Source organism: Cryptotermes secundus, unplaced genomic scaffold (genome assembly GCF_002891405.2).
Source record: "Cryptotermes secundus unplaced genomic scaffold, Csec_1.0 scaffold654, whole genome shotgun sequence".
Lineage (NCBI taxonomy): Eukaryota > Metazoa > Arthropoda > Insecta > Blattodea > Kalotermitidae > Cryptotermes > Cryptotermes secundus.
Genome location: NW_019727402.1, coordinates 298,467 through 323,571, shown reverse-complemented (window position 1 = coordinate 323,571; position 25,105 = coordinate 298,467). Strand labels below are relative to the sequence as shown.

Genomic DNA, 25,105 nt, shown 5'->3' with positions numbered 1-25,105 from the left:
CTTGTGATTCTCAGATTTAGACTCGGGAAATAAAAAGTGGAAACTCAATTGCAACCAGTTTACATATATAAATTACGTTTAACATATTGATCGGTTTCAACAAGTTACTTTCATTCAAATGGCTCAAAAGGTTTATAGGATTATAACGGAAGAAGTTTGATTTTTATAGTGGAGGCAAGAGGTTTGTCACATTGTGAAAAATTATATTTAGGTGCTGCACGCCCTGCAGGCCGTGGCACAGATCACCGAAGGCAGTGACAGGAGTCGATAGAATCAATTCTTTTTAATGCGGACTGCTTTGGAGGCAAGGCGTGTATTTGGAGGTAATGTTTATTATTTAGATTTATGAGTAGTTAGTAGTGTTCTGCATATATGAATATGAAGCATTATATATGTTACGACAGTACTATTTGTTGATGCGGTTAATGTTGGTCTCGTCGCACATGGCACTCGTAGTCGCTCTTAGCTGTGTTGAGCTTGTTGACAGTGTCACCACCAGATTACAGTACTGAACTCTGGACCGATTCTTAGTTGTAAAAACGTGGAGTAGATGGCACTGATGGCATCTTTTGATGTTCCTCGACAATGAAAAGTAGAAGAGCGGAATTTGATTTCGTGTGTTCTTGAATTTTGCCGACGTTTCGGAGGAACGTACTGCCCCTGTCTTCAGAGTGGAAATGTAAGCTGAACAAGCGAACATGAGAGTGGCAAGGAGAAGCATCAGTAAATACTTACGAGATTATGTGGCGTCACATACCAGAAGATAGTGTTCTTCATAGTCATATCCATGCGAACCCCAGATCTCAAATAAAAGTAGCCCATAGGACCTTAGATAGATCAGTCATATGTAGTTAATTAGTATAGTGATTAGGCCTTGGTGATGGACAACCAAGGAGTCTGGGTTCGATTATCAGCAGTGGAAAGAGTTTTTATGCTCCCCACAATGTCCAGACCAGATCTTTGGGCCCACTCACCGTCTTATCCAATGAGTACCGGTGGTGAAGAGGTGGGGCAAAAACCATTTTTTGCTGAGGTTAAGAATGCATATCTCCACACCCCCATAAGTAAAGTAAAGTAAAGTTATCCCCTGTAACATGCCGTGGAGGCCCATAGGGTTGTAAGATGTTGAGGTTCCCACATTTTCTAGACAATCGGCTGATAGATTGCGGTAATGTTGTCAGTCCTATGCACTGGCCGCCTTTTACCCTCAAGAATATTCCTGGTACTAATTTCTGTTGGAGGCTGAGTCGACCCCAGGGTCATAGTGTGGCTGGAAGGATTGTCCACACCCCCATAAGTCTTCCTATTGTGGTGTGTAGTTAGGAACAAGAACAACCTTAACTTTGCCTTTACATTTACTTTTAAAAGATGGTTGTAGTATATAGTGCATACAATTTTCTTTTTCTTTTGGGAACTTGTTTCCATAAGAGAACATAGAACATGCAACATATCTTTTGTGAATTGTGTTCATGAATTACATTGCACTACCTTCTGTTGGCAGTTTTACCACCAGAATCCATGTATTATATGTAGTCATTTAATTGATGCATGAGAAGAATGAGGGTATTTAGTCACAATAAATAATTCACTTTTTTTTGTCAGACATTTAGTTTCATGCAAAGCCAGATTGAGGAGGGTGCAGTGATGCAGTTGCCCCAGACCTCAGGATTTAGGGGGACCCTGTCTGAACACAGTTACTGTAAAAGGTGTAAAGGCAACTATTATAACTCATAACTCATTCATATTCATGTTCAGCCTGTGGCTGCAGTAACAATTGAAAGATGGTGTGAAAAATAAATATATATTTTTGTATATATGTTGCCTGAATCTGATACTGTGTGTTGGGTCTCTTATCTTTGAGTGAATGTCTGCTGCCCTTATAATGATGTGCCGTTCCCATGCTTCAGTTTGAAATTATGTGGTAGCAAGAAACATCTTTTGTTGTACTGTCTTGAGGACTGAATTGGAAAGCATTTCAGTTAAATTAAGTAAGAAATTGTACCATCAGAACATCAATTGAAAATAAGTCTACAAATGTAACGTTTACCATGAAACGCATAAAATTCAACACTGGCTGAAAAAGTGGCGTATGAAGGCAAATGAAAATAAGTCTACAAATGTAACGTTTACTATGAAACGCGCTACCTGTCCTCCAGTAACGTTAAATCACTCTCAGATGCCACCAGCAGAAGACGCCAAATACCTTGGTATACACCTGGATAAACGATTGACATGGCAAAAACACATTCACACCAAAAGAAAACAACTCGGAATAAAATTCCGACAGATGTATTGGATGCTGGGAAGACAGTCGGAGTTATCGACAGAAAATAAGATCTTACTGTATAAAACCATGCTCAAACCGATATGGACGTATGGGATACCATTGCGGGGATCAGCCAGTAACTCAAACATAGAAATTCTCCAACGATTTCAAAGCAAAGTATTACGAATAATAGTTAANNNNAATAGTGAATACACCGTGGTCTGTGCCGAACACGGTACTACACAAGGACCTAGATGTACCAACAGTATGAGAGGAAATAAAAAAAAACAGCAAAAAGTATAAAATCAGACTCCAGGCCCATCCGAACGACTTGGCACAAAAATTACTCGATGATGTAGGGGAAATCAGGAGGCTAAACAGATTTAAACCATCAGATTTGCCCACCAGATTCGGATAATACAACACTTAACTGCATATTACTAAGCAGTTAAAATAAGTATTGAGCATGTTCATTGGAATATGCTCACCACGTCAAGTACCCTCTTTCCTTTTGCTATATGTAAATTAACCACAAAATGTACTTATTATCCACACTTAATGGATAGATTGTATAATTATTGGAATTAAATAAAAAAAAAGAACATCAATAATATTTTATCGTAAGTTGAAATAATATTCTACATGGGACATTATGAATTACATAATTTTCACGTCAAATGTCATTTTGAAATTTGTTAACTATTTATGTAATTACCTTTAATGTGCTAACATTGAAATGTGGAAATTAAGACATGTCTTACAATGTGAATAACATTTGCTTGGAAACTGGAATAGCTCAATATAGTGACTGGCTATGGGCCTGATGACTGGGGTTCGATTCCCAGGATGTGCAGGAATTTCTCTCTTTGTCACTGTGTATAGACATGCTCTGGATTCCACACCGCTTCTTATCCCAAGGTTGCTGAAGAAAAGTAGATGGCATGTAAAGCTAACCACTTACCTCATACTAAAGTGGAGGTTAAGAATTCCTGGCCCCACTTTCCCATATGTCATAATGGTCTGCTTCTTAAGCACATGAACAGTTCTTATAACTTACCGCACATGTCTGCATGTCGTAGTGAATATGGGTAGCTATCGAAACATTTCAGATTAATAACTGTTCATCAAATATCATTTGGGTTGATAAATCTAGAAGGACCATGTATGGATGAAACAAGTAATGCATGCAACATTTTACATGGAACTAAAGTGATACTGGTTTGTTGTTTTCAAACAGGATTTTCTTATATGTTTCAGTAAGGGTGTTATATATCATATTTGTTCTATATCTGAGGCAGATGCCTCTATGGATTTTTTGGAACTATAAATAAATGAATGAATGAATTTAACCAAAATACAACAAAGAATTCAAGGCTGAAAAGTGACAGGCATTACATTTTCTTTCACTAGAGCTATTACTAGTAATACAAACTTATGATTAAATTTAAGATCATTTATTTTTTTCAGGGAGAAAATAATAGATCACAACATTTGTACACCTGGTCAATTTTCCATTGATTATCTTCCTAACATAAACATAATCGCTGTGACTTCAGGACAAATTTCTGCATAGAGCTACGAAAGAAAACCTTTCTGATATAATATAATATGAACAGTTTTGTTCAGTTTTTCTTTACAGGTTGGGGCAGAATTATGTGCTACTTTTCAGTTTGGAAATGAATGAACAAGTATGTAAATTACATTACTGAATGTCATTGTTTCAGGTATTAGTGTAGTTTGTGCACGAGTGTTCTCAATGGCATCAGATAAGTTGGCAAGCATTCCTGAAGTTGACATTGATTCTGATGGCACATTCAAGTATGTTTTGATCAAAGTGTATGGTGCTAAGAAACCAAGTTCCCCAGAAGAGGTCAAGACCATTGTGCGTGGCTTCAAATGGGGTGAATATCACGGTAAGAAAGTAAACACTATTCATATTTTTATTTCTTGTCTGCTTTATTATTAGTCACTAGAATTTTACTCTGATATATGAGATGTGATATCTTTCGACGATTCTTATCTCATGATTTTGCCACTGAGGAGATTAATTGATTTTTAGGCTGCTTAAGAGTGTCATCAAAATTTAAGGTATATTTATCTTACATATGTGGAAAACCAAGAATCTGCCCATGTCTGATGTTCTGCATTACATTTTGTAACATTGTGTCTTGTAGGTTGAGTAGTTATTAGGCCTTCACCCAGTCCCCATGATGGAAAACCACTTTATTTTATTCATTTGCTATTCATTCATGTTTATTCATTAATTTCATAACTATCCCCCATATCCTAAGACCATCTCTTTCATTCACAGCCCAAAGATGTGCCATGTTATTGTGATGAGGGATATGCATAATATAGGATTATTTATCCTGAATCACCCAGAACCTGTTAACATAATATTTTCCTATGATGAAGTTTGATATTATCTAACCATATACTTTTTGCTGTACTAAGTGTCTGTTTTCAACAATAGTCCCCATCTATATTCTATGTGCATTTCCTATATCCTTCACTTGAGGAGATTGGAACAGGTGTTATAAAAGTTCATGATATGTATACAGTGTCTGTCTTTTAGTGCACTCAATTTGACCCGCACAACACCCACAACCAAACAGGAAACACACAACACGAGAAACGATATACACTGAGAGTAAGAGGAACGACTCCCACAGTAGTGGAACCATGCGCAGTGCTAGAATTGGGACAGATAAGATAAATTATCTTAACAAGTTTTTAGTATATAATTATTTATGAATTGATGAACATTTTTAAATACTTTTTAAATTTTACAATTACATAATGGCAAGCAATGAAATAGATTAACGTAAATGGAGCACCTGATGATGGCACTATAGTGCCGAAACATGTTGTGAAATAACAAGTGAAATTGAGTGCACTAAAAGATGGACACTGCATATACATCATGGACGAAAATCAGTGCAACAGGACGCTAAAATACGTTATAAAATTTATGGCTAATGTGGTAAGTGTTGATGATTAATTGCTTTTCTAAGGTATTGTGTCAGGAGCACTTAGGTAAGGCATTGCTATGCACTCTGACTGATAATTCCTGCAGGATGTAACTCAATATGTAAAGTGTATCGGCCAACTGTACATTTCGTATGGATTATAAGTGAGAGATTTAACAGGATTATATGGAATTTACAGTAGCTTTATACATGCTGTTAGTGCATTGCTGAAACATTTTATTAAAATACAATTATATATATATTTACATCCTTACATAGATCAATACACATACAAATATTGAAAAGTTTATTAATTTGGTGCATTGTATGTTACTGTAAAGTATCTACAGTCCATTTTACATGACAAAACATTACAGTGCACTTATTGTTTACTATCTAGCAATTAACAAACATTTTCATTACATTACCATAGCAGTTTTTTCTTCTCTTTCTTATTATTATATTTTAATCTTGGTCTTATATGTCATTTGCATTTTAAACTATTATAAATGTCAAAATGAGCAAACAGAATAATTTGACTGAAAGTGGTAAGGAATAAAACAAACTGAATTTTTTGATTGGTGTTCAATTTGAAAGAAATAGTTCACTTTAAAGTTTTAATCTTTCTCAGGACTGCTTCAAACCCCTTACACATACCTTGACTGTATCCCTCCCAAATTTTTAATTTTTGGCGATAATGCATATAATACCTGAAACTCTTTGTGCAGTTTATATGGACAAAAATCCTGTTTTTGCTTGAATATATACTTTCTTAGAAGTCTCAAATGAATGAAATATCTATATAAACTATTAAAATGATTAATGCAAGAATCACCATTCTAGGATTTAATACTTATTTTAATGTATATCATAGTACAAGACCCAATAGAAATAACTGCCCAAACAATTACATAAGATCAGAGGTGAAGATAGTAATGTTATTGATAAATAGCATCCATTTCATGATTTTATTATTTGAACCATATGATTTTTTATATTATGATAACTTAAATGTAACAGTAATTCATTGGTCAAGTTAATAAAACTGTCTGATACAGCTATATTAAATATTTGTAATAATCAGAATGATATTTAATAGACAAAATTCTTCCAGAACATCTAAAGTGGACTGAAAATTTCATTATATAGATTAAAGTATAAGTTATAGTTGCATCAGATGATCTTATTAATTTGACTTAAGAACGAAGGGTACAGTGATGTCTTGACAATTTAAACGTATGGATTAGATAGACTATAGTCCCTAGTGAGACAGCAGGCCGGAAACAGTTTGTGCTTCACAATACCAGTGTTCTAAACGTCATGCACCATATATAAATTGTTCTTTGAGTCCTGATCTAAGCACATTGCCATGAAGGCGTAAAAGGGATGTTGAGATAAAGTTCCATACTTTCTTCATCTTAACACAAGATGTGATGTGAGTGATCTGCTTCAGGCTTTACTCCTGAAAGTCACACTCTTTGGATGTGAAGCTGTGTGGGTGTCATGGCTGGTCTGTACATGGTGGTAGTGGAGAAGAAGTCCTTACTTCTGCTGGGAATTGAACCCTTGTCATCTAGCCCAAAGCCAGTGATGAACGTGTCACATCTTATTATATAAATTGAGAAGAGGCATTTTGCACCCTCTGTGTTTCTTTTACTTGTCCCTCTCATTGACTTATCAACCTTAAACAGTTGTGGGCTTAACCTGTCATGCTTTATTGAAAATATATTAGGGCAAATTCTTTCTAATGCCCAGAAATTGCTTCATGGACAGTAAAAGTCATATTGCAAAAAGAAAATCATCTTTGATGTTAACTTACTTTTAAGCTACAGAAGGTGAGGCACGTTATCTCATGATAATTTATTCCAACGGTTGATTTCATTGACTGCTAAGTTAGTAATTACAGACTGAACGTTCTGCTAACAGCAGATGTGTCTGGATAGTTTTTTTGTCTTAAGACAAAAAAACTATCCAGACATCCATTTGTTGTTAGATCAGTACATTAATTTATTTTATATACTGCAAAATGTTTTTGTGACTTTTTCAGGCTGCTTGCAGTGATTCTGTTTCTTTAACTTTGAAATCAGTGTTTAATGCCACTGTATTAAAAATTACAAATTTGTACAAATGAAGACAAAAACATCCACCACAGTTTCAGTTCATTATGTGCAAAAGTACATTGCATGCTTAATTGACAGGTTTACCAACAGGATATGCACAAATTTTACCTATAATAGTCAAAATGTAACAAATTACAACACACAAGGAAAAAATCCATGAATGGAGGTTACAGTTATGTATTTATAATGATATTTTTTCTATACATGTAATACATATACAAGTTACGTTGTTCTTTTGGAATGTTAGCTCTCTGAACCATTGCCAAATAGTTCAACTGACTGTTCTGTGTATTGTTTGTGAGATATGTGTGATTGCTTGTGTTGAAGACAGAGCATTCGTTGAATAACTTATGAGGCTTGAAGTTCATTTTACAGGCCTTAACTGTAGAAAGAAGTGAGAGAAGACATTTTCTTCCAGTCTTGCTTGTAAACTGTATTTTTAGTTTCTGCAGCTTACCTCAGTTTAAAAGTTGGACACTTCAGCCTTTGATAACATGACAGTATCATCTGCACTTAGCTCCACAATGGTTGCAATCTGTCCACTGTTTAGAATTTATTTTGCTTTTTGTTCCTCCTTTTTATGTATATTTGATTTCATTGATCTCTTATATAAGAAGTTCAACAACTTCCATATACATGAATGTTCAATAGAAAAGATTTCTCCAAAATGAGGACATACAAACAATAATTTAAAAATGTTTAGTGTGAAACAGGATATTATCCGAATTTTTTCATCCATTTTGAAATAATTCTGTGTTACTTAAGTGTGCCTTATATTAGTATTTAAATTCATTTTTGCTGTAAGTAACACTTGACTGCCACAGAAGTGAGTGATAATTCGTCCCAGCTTTAAATATGCTTCTTTTTCGCCGCTAAATTGTAGTGCTTCAACTTTCTGGAAATGTGCATTTGATTTCATCATCAATATGTTTTTGTTTTTAATGCTATTTAACTTAAGTAAGTTCTGTTACTGAGTCCTGCAATCCAAGATAGAAGTTTTTGTATAATTTTATTATTTGCTTGCACAGTCAGCAGAGATTCTTGCACTGTCAAACAAACTCCATAAAATGATATACTTCTGAAAGTCCACACTAGATGCTGGTAATATTACTTACCGTAAGGCATACAGCAGATTGAAAACAGACGTAGCAGCTAGCAAACTAGTTGAATTGATATGCATCATGTTCAGCCCTCTTTTGTCTGTCATGAGTGGAGTATAGCATAATTGAATAGATTTATTAATTTTTACCTATGGTACCTGATAAGGGTATACAGAGAATATCATTGAATGTTAGTGCATTTAAAAGGCTCAAGTTATTATCACTGAAAGGGAACCTCCAGCCTTTAATTCCCCAAGGCTCTTGAAAACCCCCCATTATGCTTTAGATGGGAGGTGGTCTGGACGTGGTGGGAAGCATATAAAATGTGTAGCCCTGCTACAAATTCAACTCAGATACATCCCATAGCTACTCACTTGTATTGAGTGAGATAAATGGGAATTGTAATATCTGTTATGTAATGCTAACTTCCAGTTACTAACCACAAAATAATTTGTAAGATTTGAGTCTTACATGGCGGTGACTATGAAGAAAGCAGTCTNAAAAAAAAAAAAAAAGCAAAGACTGACCCCTTAAAAGTTAAATGAGAAGAAAGCTTACCATTAATCTGCAAAATTACATTTTTCAAATTAAGTTACAGGACATGTCTTCTGATGCTTTATTTTCATTTGTTCCGTTTAGTTGCGAAACAACAAAATACTCTTTGAACCATAAGTCTGTTGTTGTTAGTAAGTTGGTTTTCAGCAGTATCATTGCACTTTTCCTTTTTACTGGTGACACTCATTAAATCACAGTTTTGAGCATCACCACTTGACTTCCTTGGACTGCTCTCTGACTCTCAGGTGGGCTCCTCGTCACATTTTAAAATCACATCCTCATCCTGTCTTGTGTTGGTCTTCTTTTTCCTCTCTGTTAATGGGCTTGCTTCTTTTAGAGGATGTGTTGGTGGTGGGGATAGGGACAAAGATTCAGTAAGTTCTGCCGTTGAAGTGGAGTGCATAAGAGTAAATGGTAATTTCAGTGCCAGCTCTCCACCCATGGCACCAACTAGAAGTTTCACTTTAACATAATAAGAGACATAGATGGCAAACACGTTTCGGTCTTCAGGTGAATTGGATGCACACGTAACAGTGGATGCTAGAGTTGCACCTGCCCTGCTGAATGAGTCTTCAAGTGCTATCCAATTCTTGGTGGCCCCCTTTGCTGGGTACAGAGTGTATGTGCGACTTAGGGATGATCCCGGCCCCAAGGGACACTCTTCCCGACTTGTCACTAGTGCCACCACATTCTTGAACTTGCCATTGGAAAACATGCAGACATCCACATGTTGCACCACGAATACCTACAGTAAAGACATTAAGTAATATATATCATGTTAATGCATTCTAAAATATAGAATGATTTCATAAAAAGGAGGTCACATATGTCCGTCCACATGCATTAAATTTTGGTATGTACATATTAATTATAATTCCTGCTTTACGTGAAGATGGAATTAAACTTGATAACATGCTCCAAAGAATGTCAGATCATAAGCAATTTTGCATGTTGTGAAGATCTACATCTTGTATTTTAAAATATTTAATGAAACACGAGGGAAAATAGTTTCTGAGTACAGTGCGGTGTTTGTAGCATGCACATAATCCTAACATTTGGCTAACTCTGTGCCCGCTGCATGCATTCCTATCATGCATTTGGCAGTTTTTTTTAAATTCAGTAAGCTGAGAGCTCACCTTTATCCTGCGGACGGTCTTACCACTGTTGTTATGCACGGCCGTGTTCACCAAGATCGGTTCCCCATGGCTGTATACAGCCTTGTCTAAGGAAGCTTCTAGTTCCACTCGTCCATCACTTAGTAAGAAAGGTTTTTCCACGGCTGCATGGGGTGGTGGGCCTGCGAGCTGCTCGATGGAAGGTGCGGGCGAACCAGGGGTAACTGACGCACTGGGTAAGCACCGTTGGACCACACGGATCCCCATCCGTACTGTACTACGGCGATGCGTCTTCTCGTCTGCGCGCTCCGCTGGAACAATCAGCTCATAAGCTTATGTACAGGTGTCACTGCGAGCGGCTGAGAGCTGTCCGCAGATCTTTCAGTCATTGAGGTGGGAGAGACACAGGGTCCTCGCGTCAACCAGAGTCACACTGATTGGGATTATTAGTGTTCTTGACAATCACAATTTCCTTTCAAGATTTCTCCAGTAAAGCAGATAGTCAGAGTTACTTTACAGCTGGCGGTTTACAGCCAATCAGTTCGTCTTGGCGACAAGCCCCTTGAGACTCACAACGTGTTTTTTCCCAACTGAACACTTGCGGCCATAATCTCTATGTGACATCCTCTCTGATGGGAGGATAGATCTATTGTTTACAATTGCTGTTGGCCCTCGCCATCGCAGCCATTCTCGGGTCCGAGTCCCGCAGGGCTCATTGCATTTTACTGTCTCAGATTCTAGACCTGAAACCTGGAAGGCCAGGTTCCTGTATTTATATGCCCTAGAAATAAGGTGGCCCAGTTATACCCCCAGGCACTGGGTTCCCTTTTCGTCGCCTCTGCGACTCTCAGGGCTACGGTGCAGGTATTCGAACCCCGCCTCCACACGGGATGCTACATCGGAAGCTTATTCTCCTTATGTAGTCTCGGCACGAACCTCATAGAAAGCACAGTTTCCAGCAAGTCCAAGTCCAGGTCACATTGCGACTGACGTTCAGTCAGTCAGTAAGTCTTGGTGTCGAGCCCCGTCTGGGGCTCATGACCAGATATTTACTACTGTTGAACGTTACGGTTTTGTTTTTTGTGGGGCGTCCTCTCTGACAAGAGGACGGGTCTGTCTTTTTTACATGCTACTGGCCCTTGCCAGCGCAGTTTTCCTCGGGTCCGAGTCCCTCCTGACTCGCGACCGTATTTTACTGTCTCAGATTCGAGACTTCCCTTTTCGTCGCCTCCTACGACTAGCAGGGTCATGGTGGAGGTATGCATTAAACTTTGGTATGTACATATCAATTATAGTTCCTGTTTTACGTGAAGGTGGAATTAAACTTGATAAGATGCTCCAAAGAATGACACATCATAAGCAATTTTGCATGTTGTGAAGATCTACATCTTGTATTTTAAAATATTTAACGAAACACGAGGGAAAATAGTTTCTGAGTACAGTGCGGTGTTTGTAGCATGCACATAATCCTAACATTTGGCTAACTCTGTGCCTGCTGCATGCATTCCTATCATGCATTTGGCAGTTTTTTTTTAATTCAATAAGTTCTATCGTTGAAGTATATCACTATTTGAGCGGACCGAATAGAGAACACCGTGTTCAACAGTTAATTCATTGTTGAGTGCTTACGTTGCTTAGCGATGGCTCTGGTATTGTTGCATGTTTACACAGCGGTTGCCTAGCAATGGCTGTTTGTCTTGGCCCACACTTCCTGCTTTGCGCAAATATTCCACAATATATTCATACAGAGAGGGTCGTTATTAGGATTGGGGGTTGTAACCGTACCACTGCTATGCAGCCTATTTAAATGAAATTAATTTTATTAATTAGAAATTGTAATTGTTCACAATGAGATGCAATGAACAAGTGTAGTGAGACATAGGTCTATTCCTGCATGTAAGAGTTAGCGTCTTCACACGCGTGCAGCAGAAACAGGAAGACACCCCGTCGCGGGGTTCTTAGAAATTTTACATGAAAGTGTAACTACGAAATATTTTGTGAATTCAATACTTGGACAGCTTGTGCATGCCATAACTTAAAATAGTGAAGTTTTAATGACCCAAGCCAAGCTTCACATTTGTCAAGATTCTGACAAGAAGTACGTTGGAGCTCAGAAACCTAAACTCCTTGTAATCTTTAAACGGAGTGGAGGAAGAGCTAATTAAGAGACTCCTATTATTTAAATGTGACCAATCACTAAAATTTAAGGGTGTGACAGAGCCTAGACGCTGATGAAACAAGGANTGAAGATGGAGGCGATACGTTCCTCCGAAACGTCGGTTAACACCACATATACACGGTGCCAAATCCCAGAAGACTGCTTTCTTCAAGGACTTGATGGTTCGAAGGGAATTCAGTTGTCGAAGTCAGTCACACACCGGCCCTCGTAGAAATCAGACGTTAAAGTCATACACCGGATCTTGTGGAAACAAGAAGTAAAAGTGTACTGGTGTTAGTCAGTTGTACAGTATTAAGAAGTGACTTAACAAGTGAATCATAATAATAATAATACATCCAAACTTGATATGTGCTTTTGTAGTTTGTGTTCATTTCTTGCTTCTTCGAGTTGTGGCCCGTTCAAGGCTCTGAGATAAGAGAACCTCAGCTCTACCGAACCAAGAAACCTCTCCTCTTTATAAATCAAATAACCCTGAGATAAAATTTAGTGCAAGAGAGAAGATAATAATTGAGTTTAACAAAAGGTAGGTGAGAGTGCAGTTACAAAGTGGCGCTCATTAACGTGTTTTTCTCAGTGAAGAGAAAATAATGAGATCACTGCTAGGCGTGAACAGTCTCCTCGAAAATCTCCGAACGTATTCCACAGTCGACCAGGGTTTCAAGAAACGGCAGCGCGAACTTCCTCAAAGATTCAAATCGAAACCATGTATAAGACAACGGTAGTCAGTCGGCACGTAACGCATAATCTCGTTTCACGGGCGCTGTTCAGCGGTGTACTGGGGCTGTAGTGAAGAGAAATTGTATGTGTGCAGGCTCTGGCTTATTCGAATTCGCTACGAGTTCGAATCTGTGTGACACTAACGTGAGGGTTGTCTGCCTCTCCCTCGTGAGCGGCTAGACGATTTTCGGATAGCTCTCATGCCATCGCCCTGTTTGACCGGACAGAAGAAAGCTACCATACCAGTGAATCCCTATGACCGTCTGCCAGAGAGAAATACAGATTTAGTAGTGCATGTAGACCATGTAGGCCGCTCCATAGCTCAAGCGGTTAATCGCTGGCTTCCCACCGCGGCGGCCCGGGTTCGATCCCGGGTCTGGTCAAGTGGGATTTGTGGTGGACAAAGTGGCGCTGGTGCAGGTTTTCTCCGAGTACTTCGGTTTCCCCTGCCAATCTTCATTCCACCAGTTGCTCCACAATCACCCTCACCTATCATCTGGGGCTGGTACAATAGGCCAGAAGTGGCCGCAGTACAAGGGACTTAGTCCCACCCCACTAGCATTAAAAAAATATTAGTGCATGTAAGGCATTGACTTGTGAAAGGAAGACAACTTTGTAAGGCGATTCGTGCTGTCTATACACGTATCGTGCAAGAGATCATAGGACCGCTAGAGAAAATATAGGTATCCACGAAATATCCCAGATTCGGATTCAAACCCTGGCCACTGTGATAAAAATGGTCATCTTACGTGAATGGGAAGTCGTAGCCGAGTTGCTAGTATTTCTGTTTTGTACCCATGGAATTCTGGGTTCAAATCTCGATCACGAAATCTGACTAATCTTTTTGTTTCTAAGTCTGTCTTTCTCAGTTACAACAGACAAGTAAGATAGTGGGCCTATCTTAAATTAGGCCATGGCCGTTTCTTTCCACGTCCGTTCGAATTATTTATTCAGTAATTATCGTATTATTTGACGCTGTATGGTCTTAGTAATTGAAAACAGCGTTAAACAAACCAAGTTAAATGAAAATAGGAATGGAACTTGTTGGCAAACAGGGCTCCCTCACCCATTCATTCCCTTACTAACTCAGTCTCACTCTACGTTACTCAGCAATTCATTTCATTCACTCCTTTCAGTAGACTGTTCGCCCGGACTAGACCGAAGGGCTTCAGCCTTCTCCTGCTGCATATACAGGCACGGCTTGCAGGTTCCGTTCCCCCTGAACAAACTCAAATCGAGAAACACTGTCGGTGAGAATTTGTTGCCGCGCACAGACGGTTGGCAGTTGTTTGTCCCCTGCCTGTATGACGTTATAAAATGTCTTTAGCTAGTGAGAGAACTTCATTACACACTGCCTGAACAGTGCAGTGAGGACTGTGGGGCTTTGACCGAATCCTAACAAACACAGGGCGTGACGTAATTGTTAAACTCGGGTTTCCTCTTTTTCTAAATGTCAGAATTGAATGATTCTGCCTGGTTCATGCTGGTTTCTTGATTAGCTTATTGTTCGACTCTGGGGATTGAGGCGTTATGATACTTCGAAACGTCGATCGACTTTCAGCGGACTTCATGTCGTTACATGCCAAAAGATTGAACTCTATAGAAACTGCTGTAAGAACCTCAAATACAGCCTTGTAAGAATATTACTACAAAAAACTGACTCTGTTTTGAGCATATGTTCTCAGTTTTATTCCGTACATGTATAATACTGTGACAGATTCGCATATTTCCCATGACTCTGTCTCGAAAGTCTTGATAGTGCGTCTTGGATTGCCCCCTTAGGAAGACTTTCGAAGCACTTATGTTCTAGCACTACATATTCCATTAGTTTCATCATCGCTCAGTAACAGTGTTCGTAATTTTTGCTATTATTAAATACCGTGTGTCGATATGAAATACTCAGATTTCATGAGCTGAGACATGACGTAACGTTACATTGAATCCTTTCAGTATGTTGAACTGTTATTTAATGGCGTTATTGTCATTATTGGCGTCCTTTTTTTCTTATTCTCATTCTGTTCTTGGAACTATACGTGGTGTATATAGAAATAACCGATCACAGTGGCCGCGCGGTCTAAGACATGAGCTGTCTTCACTCGCTCGAACGCTGCGATCTTGGGTTCGAATCCCACTCAAGCCATGGATGTCTGTGTGCATTTATTCCGAGTTTGTATTGTCCTATGTTTAGGTAGTGGCCTTATGACGGGCTGATCACTCATCCAAGAAGTCCTACCGTCTGTGTAAAAAAGATTACGAAACTGAAGAAGAGGCTAGGGCCCAACAAAGGGTTGTAGAGCCATTGATGAATGAATGAATGAATGAATAAATGAATATATAGAAATAAGTCTTGCAAGCATGAGACTTGCGTAGTTTTGAGTTATGTAGCAACGAATGGTCGAGCGTTAACACGTTGCATGAATGTAAGTTACGTATATAGTAGGTCACGAACGAATGAGCAGTCTTATGTTCTAGTGCATCGTTTATATTCTGTGAGTACTGATAATATTCTGATGTCGATGTATGAAGTTGCGTGTACTATGTAAAGGAGACGGATTACTATTAATCATTTATGTGTCTTATTCGTGGGGGACATTTAGTATGCTAGCGCAACCCACCCCCTCCCCCACGAATAATACGCGCAAGTGGTACGAACGTCGACCTCGATGCTTCATTCGATAATATGTAGAGCTGGAAAAGAATACGGAAGAAGGAAGACAAGCCAGTAGTAAGAAAGCTTATATAAAGAATGATGAGGCTTGCCGTTTCATTCTCAACGGATGTTATGATAGGCTAGTCCTTTCACGCTTGATCGTAGCGCCGCTGCTAAAATGCGAGGATAATATAAGGCAAGAAAACAATCTTATAGCGCTCAAAATAGCTCCGTTGCTAGGATGCCACAGATGGCGTTAATCATCGAACGACTAGCGGTGTTTATCTAAACTGTTTTGATGTAAAGCGGACGTAGAAAGGAAGGGTGGGGGAGAGAAACCACGATATGGACGACGAATAAAAATGATTGCAAACGACTGCAGGGAAGGGGAGTGAAGATATGAAAGTTTTTAAGAATAGAGATCTATTTAATTTTCAACGGGAATTACATTAGTTCAATAACAAAAACCCGAAGTTTCATATGTAAAAGCCATCAGCAAGCGTGGTGATTATGAAATTATTTAATTGCTGTGTATTATTGAATAGGCTTTTTTTTTCCTTGGCACTACAGCCCCAGTGGGCCTAGGCCTACCTCCATGAACTTCTCCGTTCACTTCGGTTTTTCTAGATCTTACACATTCAGTAGGACTCCTTGGGCGGGTGATCAGCTCGTCGCAAGGCCTCTACCTGTACACACACAGAAAAACGCACACACCCAAACTAAACATCCATGCCCTGAGTGGGATTCGAACCCACGATCCAGGTTTCCAAGCGAGCGAAGACAGTACATGCCTTAGACCGCTCGGCTACAGTGACCGGCTATTGAATAGGGTTACAGTATAATTATTCTTGCATGGCAACTTAAACATTTTAATATGTCAACGCAATCATAGAAGTTGACAACCTAATAGCAGATGTCTCACGCAGCTAAAGGCGATTGATTGGTGTTTTAGCGCAATTTTGTAAACCTAAACACCTTTTCGACGTCATTCCAAATACATAAACTTCTGTACACTTTCAGGTGAGGGAAATGTGTACGTTATCAAGTTGCAGGAATGTAGCAATATGAAGAACTGAGTGTCCGAAACATAACCTGAAAGTAAGAAACAGTTCTGAAGACACTGACTCATTCCGGAATTCGCCGCTTCGAATCCCGACCCGAACTCTAGGATGTGCTGAATAAAGTGGTTTTCTTCTTTCCAAGTCTAATGCCGTGATATTTTCTTGAAAAAGACTATGAGTGTTTTTATCAGGTATCTTATCATGTTAGGCACTAATTGATTTTTCTGCAGTTTACACCGTATCATTAAATAGTTCTTGAATTTAATTGATACTCATCGTAAATAGTAGACCTATCCCTTCATGACATTGAAATACTAGCTAACCACTGCAGCTGGTACAATTGAATTGACCCTCAAACCAAATGAACAGGAAATTAGCCACAAAGCATTACCATATTATTTGATACTAATGAGAATATGCAGTTTATACTACGTCGTTAAACATTCACGAACAATCCTATCAGAAATTAAGCTCTTATATGATATGACTCTAGTTAACCAGTTGATACAGCGTCTATAAAACTGATTAGAAATGCACCTTAAATATCATTCTCCACACTCAGTAGGTTAGCATAATATAAACGCCCTTAATCGTGTTCAGGAGGTGCTCGGTTTGAATCTCGGCTGGTTATTGGCTACCCTGATTTGAGATTTTTCTTGACTTTCCTCTGTTCGGACAGGCAGATGCCGGGATTATACCTCTGTTAGGTCACAACCTCTTCCTTCTAGATTCCTTCCAGTTCCTACCTTTCCATGCTAGCTTAGCTACTCGTGAAGTAACCCACAAACATCGGCCTTCACATCCAGCTGTCTGTACAATCCAGCCAATTGCCATTCTGTGGTCGAGACAGACCATTATTCTGTGGGGTAATATTGGATTCAAGTTCTCTGTGACCGTACTCTGAACGCGTATTTCTTTGAATCGTTTCCACACAAGTTTTTACTTTCCAGTCATGTCGAAGTTGGGGTGTAGTTCCAACAACAAGAGAAAGCGTCTGTTGAAGTTGTTGAGTCTTTCAAGGCTTTCGAATAACATTTTCTGATTTTCCACCATTCCTGCTAAATATTCGATATAATTATTGCTTAATTAATCGCCTCAACAATACTGGGTGAAAGTTACACACGAAACTTCTCTTTATGTATGTAAGTTTTGAGGTTTTCACGGCGATGACTATGAAGAAAGTCGTCTTCTGGGTTTTGGCGCCGTGTATTCTTCGTTTCAGCCGACGTTCTTCCGAAACGTCGGCCAAAACGAAGCATACACGGCGCCTAAACCCAGAAGACTGCTTTCTTCATATGTAATTTTCTTCAGCTATTTGGTACTTTATATATCCACTTTGTTCTCAGGCATCTGTGATCTGTTTTCTATCCTCAGGGTGAGATACCAAGTTTGATACCCATATAAAACAGACGATAAAGCTTGTGTATGTAATCCTTTAAACCATAATGGTAACTATTTATACCACTTGCTTTATCACGCATATGCTTTGAATTTTGCCCAGAGAGTGTATTTTTATGTTTACGTGATCTCAGAATATTGATTATTATTATTATTAGTAATTATTTCTCAAACAATATTAATCAGTTTGTCTTTGTACTGGAGGCGGAGAGTGTTTCCCGTGTGATAGGAACTGAGTTTTTAAATAGGTCTTCTCGGATGAATTTGAGGCTTCATGTGGTTGAATTAGTCTGAGAATTTAAAATGTTTTAATGATATTAGATTTACTTAGAGCAAAACGGATTTGAGTAACGTCATTCAGATCTCGTGGGGAGTTTATTAGTCTTGCTTACTGATTTCCACAGGAGAATACTATATAATTAATGGTTTAATTTGATTTCGTGAATGCGTGAGTCCAGTTGCAGGCATTCCGAAACAGTACATTCTTTTTGCATTTTACAAGCATTTACATCAATATGTCCTCCATTTCTTATTCGAAACAATATAAAACTGACGTCTGGAAGGAGTTATTAAATAAAAGAAATCACTGTTCTGAACAGCGGGTGTGTTTACTCGCATGTTAGTAGTATAATCCGCTTCGAGAATCGCCGTGCTACGGCGGCAACTTCTCCGCAATGTCTGTGCAACGTGTAGTCTAATCAGGCTCTGCAGGGGTATATGGATTCTGCTTCAGCAGTACGCCTGCGTTTGTTACATGGCCAGTTTGCATGCTGTGGTAAAGGCAACGTCCTTGTGCTTAATTAGACATCTCGCCATGTAGTCGTGGAAATATAGTTCCACGTATTCTTAACCTCGGCGTTAGATGAAGGTGAGTGGTCAGCTTCACTTCCCGGCTGTTTTTCCTTTGGAGAAGAACCCGTGGAACTGATTTGTTAGAGCCCAGTCAGGCTGGGCGTGGTGGGTCGAGATAAATCTCTTACCCTGCCGGGAATATAACCACGGTAGTCCAGTCCTTACCCTAGTTCAGGGGTGGGCAAACTTTATAGCTGGAAGGCCAGATTAAGGGTTGCCAGTATTTTGCCGAGCAGAATTTTAGGAACATTGTTGGGCGAAAGTTAACGGAATAAACGAAGAGTGCAGTCTTGTGGTTTGTAACGCCTTGTAGGTCGCACATAGCCAGACGTTCGGAGGAATATATCGCCTCCATTTTCATGGTCGAAAAATAAGGAAGGCAAGAAATGAGCACAAGCGGGCGGCAAGGTAGTGAACGTCATCAGTGCTGACATTCCTGGGAACAGAATGAGTAGACGACTATGAGAATATAGGGAAGTACGTTGTAAGGGGGGGGGGCTTAACAGCTCCAGAGTGACGTGAAAGGAGTGGGTGGGAATTAATCTGTTGCATCGAATGGATGCTAAAATGATTGAGATCGGAAGTCCGTCGATGAAACTGTTCTGGTATATTTTGGGATACTGACCCAGTATTTTCTGGACTCTCACATAGAAACAGTACGTTTGAGCGGAAAAGTGCTGGGGATAGCAGTAACAACGGAGATGGAGGAAGTAGGCTAACTGACGTAGGCCTATTGAGAGAATTACGCAACAGACCACTTCATAAGTTGTGCTCGTTACGTAATATTGGTATTGCAACGTGAAGGGGGGTACGCGTTACGAAAATAACGGGTTCTAGTTCCGATGATTCGATTTATTAGCATTTCGGTTACAAGTTCTCTTTCAGTTGCAATTAATAGAGGCTATCGCTGATTTACATACTTCAAAGTTCACCGTTGCACACGCACTAGGATTCTCTGTCTTCACCAATCGTCTCCTGGCAATGATCTCAACAAAGAAATTAGCATTTCAAATTACTATGAAGTCTTCTTGCCATTCCTTGTTCAATCACCCTGGAAACTCGGAACTGAACTAAAATCCCTTCATAGCTGCAATCGGACTCGTATTATATAGCCGCGGAACGGACAACATAGAAAACACAGCTTTACTGTTGCGTAGCGCAGAACGCACAGAAAACAAGTAACGTGATAGCTAAGCACTGTTAGAATGTTACTTTATTGCGCCTGCGCGGAAGCGTGTTTACCAAGCCGTTGCCTAGAAACAGGTTGCATAACCCCGTTATTCAATAGTTGGTGCGTGTATTACTTAGAAACGACTGTTTCTATGGCTGAACCGTTCTTGCATGGGACAAATACGCCACAGTATGATTGAATAGACGAGAGTGAAGTGAATGGAACATGTACCACGCAGAGAGACATGAGAAATACACGTACATGCAAATTTTAATAACTCTCAGAGGAGAGACCGTTCGGGATATGTGGTGTAGACGGCAAGACAACATTAAAATGTATCTTACAGTGTGTCAACATGTGAGTGATTCAGCTGTATCAGTATAGGGTTCGGTGTTGGGTCGTGTGAACCTTTTGGTTCCATGAAAGAAGGAATATTTTTGACCACATGAGGAATTGTCGAGTTTTCAAGGTTGACCCTGTACCATGCAGTTACTCCAGCATTTGCAGGGTGGAACAGAAGAATACCACGAACAATTTCAACCCTGACCCTCCGCAACTGTGCCTTTCAGCACTCCAGACCTGTATCCCTTGCCACTCCATGAACAAGGAATATCATTTGTAGACTGTGTGAACATAATTATATATTTACCATGTGCTGTGGTGTGACATAGATTTATGGAAACTTTGGGCTACGATACAGGCGTAATGAACATATCGGATGACTTGAGTCTGTAGATGAGAGCAGTGTTACGTCATAGTTTTAACTTTCCGTTGCTCTCAGCTGTTCAGTTCACTTTCTTGTTCAGTTCGAACCAACGGATTGGGGATAATTCAGCAGAAGAGGGAACCGGCTAGCGAGCTCGGTGTGAGCAATGCACCTTGATGGCGTTTACACGCGGCTGGGTGTCAAAAGTAAATTGGTCTTTAGGAAGGTACATTAGATGAAGCCTTGTAGCATTTGCTGTTAATCTGGGCTGCGGAGCTCGTGAACTCAACGTTGTCTTCATGAGGCAAAGGTCATGCAGTTAGTTGTGTACACTGAACTTTTCTCCAAGCGAACCTGAGTTCCAGACGTATTGCGTATAATTTATTAGAGTATACAGTTTTATTCGATGAATACTTATGAAAAGGAGATTTCAGAATATTTATTTTATTAAACGGATTTGAAAAGCTTTGAATTGTTTGTCTTGCATATGAGATTTGAGTTTCCACGGCTTTGAAGTGTAATGTTGCGACCCACATGATATGACAGGTGGACCACAGCATTTCATGGGAGATACTGCTTCCGTATTCTGCCCTGATATTCTACCAGTTTGTACCGTATCAGTACGGAAGACCACAATTTGTTGACTTACATATTTCTCCTCTGTTTTGCCATACCTTATCTAACCACAAAATTATCATGTAATTTCTTTAGGTGAAAAGGATTTAAATCCCAAACCCAAATAATGACTCTCTAATATAAATAGCACATGTTTTCTTTTTAATATTGTCACGATTTAGGGGCGTGACTATAGACGTGGTTTGATTGGCGAATTTGGACTTATTGACCACTTGTTCACACCATTCTGAACTACAAGTAATTGCAGCTCTATCAACGATTTCCACATTTTTCAAATAACTGCAAGCTTAGTCTTTTCCCAGCCTGCTGTGTCTCCAGAACCGTTCCCTAGCAACTGCCTTTTACACTGGAGATTCTTCAGCTTCCTGCGCTCACTTCGTTAATGTCCGGCGAATATCTCGCAACTGAAGTCACTAAACTTGCCTGGGGTCCTCGATATGTAGCCTCGGGGCGGACCCAACAGAAAACACTGCTTCAACAGTTTTTTATTGCTGTTATGGGCGGTTGCCTAGCCGAAAGCACGGATACCGTTGACGTGTTTACCGGCCGCTACCAAGCAACGCATGTTCCTTCTCGAGATCGTTATATAGCAACGGTACTACAAGCTACAATATATTTAACTCTTCTTTCTCAACTGCGTAGGTGATAAGGTGTATGGATGTGAATAATCGAAATCCTTGAAATCATGAGTGAGGAAAGCGGCATCTGAACCGAGAATTGAACTCAAGACCTATGAGGCAGAAGTATTAACCACTCAGTAGCCACGTTGAGTCTAGCTGGTATGTGAGACGAGTTTTGGGTCAACTTTTTTTTCCTTTGGGAATTTTCTGTTTTTGAGAAAGTTGGCTTTTAGCCGTTTGTGTCCTATAACCGTTTTCAGCAATTTGGCTTTGGAATGAAGAACAGTGATACTTCAAGATATCGTTATCATATCATTATTCATAATGTTACTTTCATGTGTAAGATTTGAGGCTTTCACGGCGGTGACTATGAAGAAAGCAGTCTTCTGGGATTTGGCACCGTGTATGTGTGGTGTTAACCGACGTTTCGGAGGAACGTATCGCCTCCATCTTCAGGGTAGAAGAAAAAATATCTTCTACCCTGAAGATGGATGCGATACGTTCCTCCGAAACGTCGGTTAACACCACATATACACGGTGCCAAATCCCAGAAGACTGCTTTCTTCATTACTTTCATGTGTTTTGGCATATGTATACCTTATGCTCAGTTTATGCGAGTAATTTGTACAATTTACGATTATTTCTCGTGAGGCCCTCCGGCCCCTGGTCACTAGGAAGTAGTTGAATCTGACCTCTAGATAAAAATTCAGTGTATTTAATGTTAATCCAGGGTGGTCTCCTGAAAACATGTGGGCCACCGTCTGTTAAAGATACCTTGCTGCAACGCGCGAATTGGCTTCTGACAGTCTAGTCTGAGTTTCAACAACTGTAAAGCCGAAGCCAGAATTGTTATTTCAAAATTCAATTTCAGAACCCCCACAGGCAGAGACAATACTCAGTTATTTGTTGTTTTCCCTTAAGGCACAAGAAAATTGCGTATATGTCCTATACATAACCTCAACTCAGAAATCACCCCTTTGGTCCGTGAATGTTTGTCGTACGTATAATAGGGTTTACAGTTTCTGCTGAATAAGAGATAGGAGGAAATGGAAGAGTTTGAAGGATCCATATGATAGGCCCATTGTCAAAAGAATGAGGTTTGAAGGAGAGTTGTAATCGAATGGGGTTGGGATATGGCTGAGCGAGGTGAGTTTGTGTGTGTTACGTATTGACTTGGATGAAAATAGAATGCTTGAGAGGGTCTGGTAAAGGAAACAAGGAGAACGTCGATATAGTCTGCATGTAGATGATGTGGATGTACAGGGCTTCGGTAAAACAAGTCTACAAAGCCGATATATACGAAACGATCCCTGATTGGTTAAGAAGGTATTTACGATGTAATATTTTTATCTTTTAATTTTTGTTTAATTTACATTTAAAATCACCTTTCTCTGCTTTATTTTACAATCCTGAATTAACTATTTAGGTTATTAATTACATATGTATCCAATTGTACTAATTACATATTAGCTTCCATTTCTTGGTGATTTTGATGCACTTGATATGAATGAGCTGAAGAAAAGACTACCGAATAAGTGTATTGCTCCACAATTTATTTGTAATGTGTGATGATATAGATTGACACAGTTACATGTTACTTAATTCCTGAAGATGGAGGCAGCGTGTTTCTCAGAAATGTGGGTATTTGCTACAGCATTACATGGTGTCACCCAGAATATCATAGTCGTGCATTTTACTATAAAAAAACTCCGTGATCTAAGTCCGCAAGCGAACTATACCGACCGAGCGACCGCCGCTTGTCGGCGAAGACATTTTACTATATTATGTCAAAAGTTACACATTATTTGCACTGTTTCTCTCATAGTGAAGTGAGATGACTGCAAATTGGACATCATGGTTCCGTTTCCTGGTATTCTGCTAACAATTTCATATCCTTTAATACGAACTTCAACGCTCCTTCGGGATCATTCAAGTCTTCTTTCCAGCGTGTTTTTATAGAGGTTGCCAGAATCAGAAGTGTGAAGCATGACTTTGTATTTGGCATGAAGGTCACTTTGTGAAGCTGTAGACACTCAGACCCAGCCGGTCGACATAACATATAGTTCAACATTTTCGCAAATAAGGGGATAGATATGGGAATGCCCTTATCTGCATAACCGTTGGGAGCTGCATTTTTATTTGCAGTTCTTATTTTTATGATGCCAATCAAAGCATTATTGAGGAGGAACTTAAGAGGAGATTGAACTTGGGTAGTGCTTGCTACGGTTCAGCCCAGAACTTTTTGTCTTCTCGCCTGCTGTCTAAAAACATAAAAATTAGAATGTACAAAACCATAATTTTGCCTATGGTACTGTATGGGCGTGAAACTTTGACTTTGACATTAAGGGACGAACATAAACTGAGGGTGTTTGAGAACAGGATGCTGAGGAGAATACGTGTATTTGGACCGAAAAAAATTAAATGACGGGAGATTGGAGAAAACTGTTTAATGAGGAGCTTAATAACTTCCACTCCTCGCCAACTGTATTTAGAACGTTCAAGTCAAAGAGGATGAGGTAGTCAGGTCATGTAACACGAATGGGGACAGGAGGAATGCATATAGGATATTGGCGGGAAAGCTAAAAGTAAAGAACCACTAGGTAGACCAAGATGTAGGTGGGTGGAGAATATTAAAATGGATCTTAGAGGCATAGAATGGGGTGGTGGTATGGACTGGATCGATCTGGCTGAGGATAGAGGCAAGTGGAGGACGCTTTTGAACACGGTAATTAAGCTTCGGGGTCCATAACATTTTGGGAAGTTCTTGAATAGCTGCACAACTACCGGCTTCTCAAAGAAGGGCTCAGCTCCGTGAAATTACCTATGTTTATGATGTCAAATGCTAATTTAATTTTGTATGTAAAGTTTTATGCAGTTCTGCGATTTTTTCAACTTCTGGTAATAAATTTAATATTAATTGTGTCGTTAAATATTCAGAAATCTAAGTATCACGTCATCACATTATGCGTCGTAATGAAGCACCGGCAGTG

The 25,105-nt window shown here is 39.4% G+C and overlaps 2 protein-coding genes across 3 annotated transcripts in view; one reads left to right on the top strand and one right to left on the bottom strand.

The window, feature by feature from the left end:
- The first annotated feature begins 6 nt into the window (after window positions 1-6).
- Window positions 7-25,105, top strand: part of LOC111864719 (14 kDa phosphohistidine phosphatase) — a 305,545-nt gene continuing 280,446 nt past the window's right edge. The window contains exons 1-2 of the mRNA XM_023852198.1: window positions 7-323; window positions 3,991-4,179. Of these exons, the coding sequence (XP_023707966.1) occupies window positions 287-323; window positions 3,991-4,179 (226 nt within the window). The 5' untranslated portion in view covers window positions 7-286. The remainder of the gene's footprint in view (window positions 324-3,990; window positions 4,180-25,105) is intronic.
- LOC111864717 (phosrestin-2) overlaps window positions 8,964-25,105 on the bottom strand; it is a 208,507-nt gene continuing 192,365 nt past the window's right edge. For both annotated transcript variants that reach the window (XM_023852195.2, XM_033751549.1), the window contains exons 7-8: window positions 10,147-10,436; window positions 8,964-9,755 (exon numbers count right to left, since the gene is read on the bottom strand). In XM_023852195.2, the coding sequence (XP_023707963.1) occupies window positions 9,252-9,755; window positions 10,147-10,436 (794 nt within the window). In that variant the 3' untranslated portion in view covers window positions 8,964-9,251. The remainder of the gene's footprint in view (window positions 9,756-10,146; window positions 10,437-25,105) is intronic.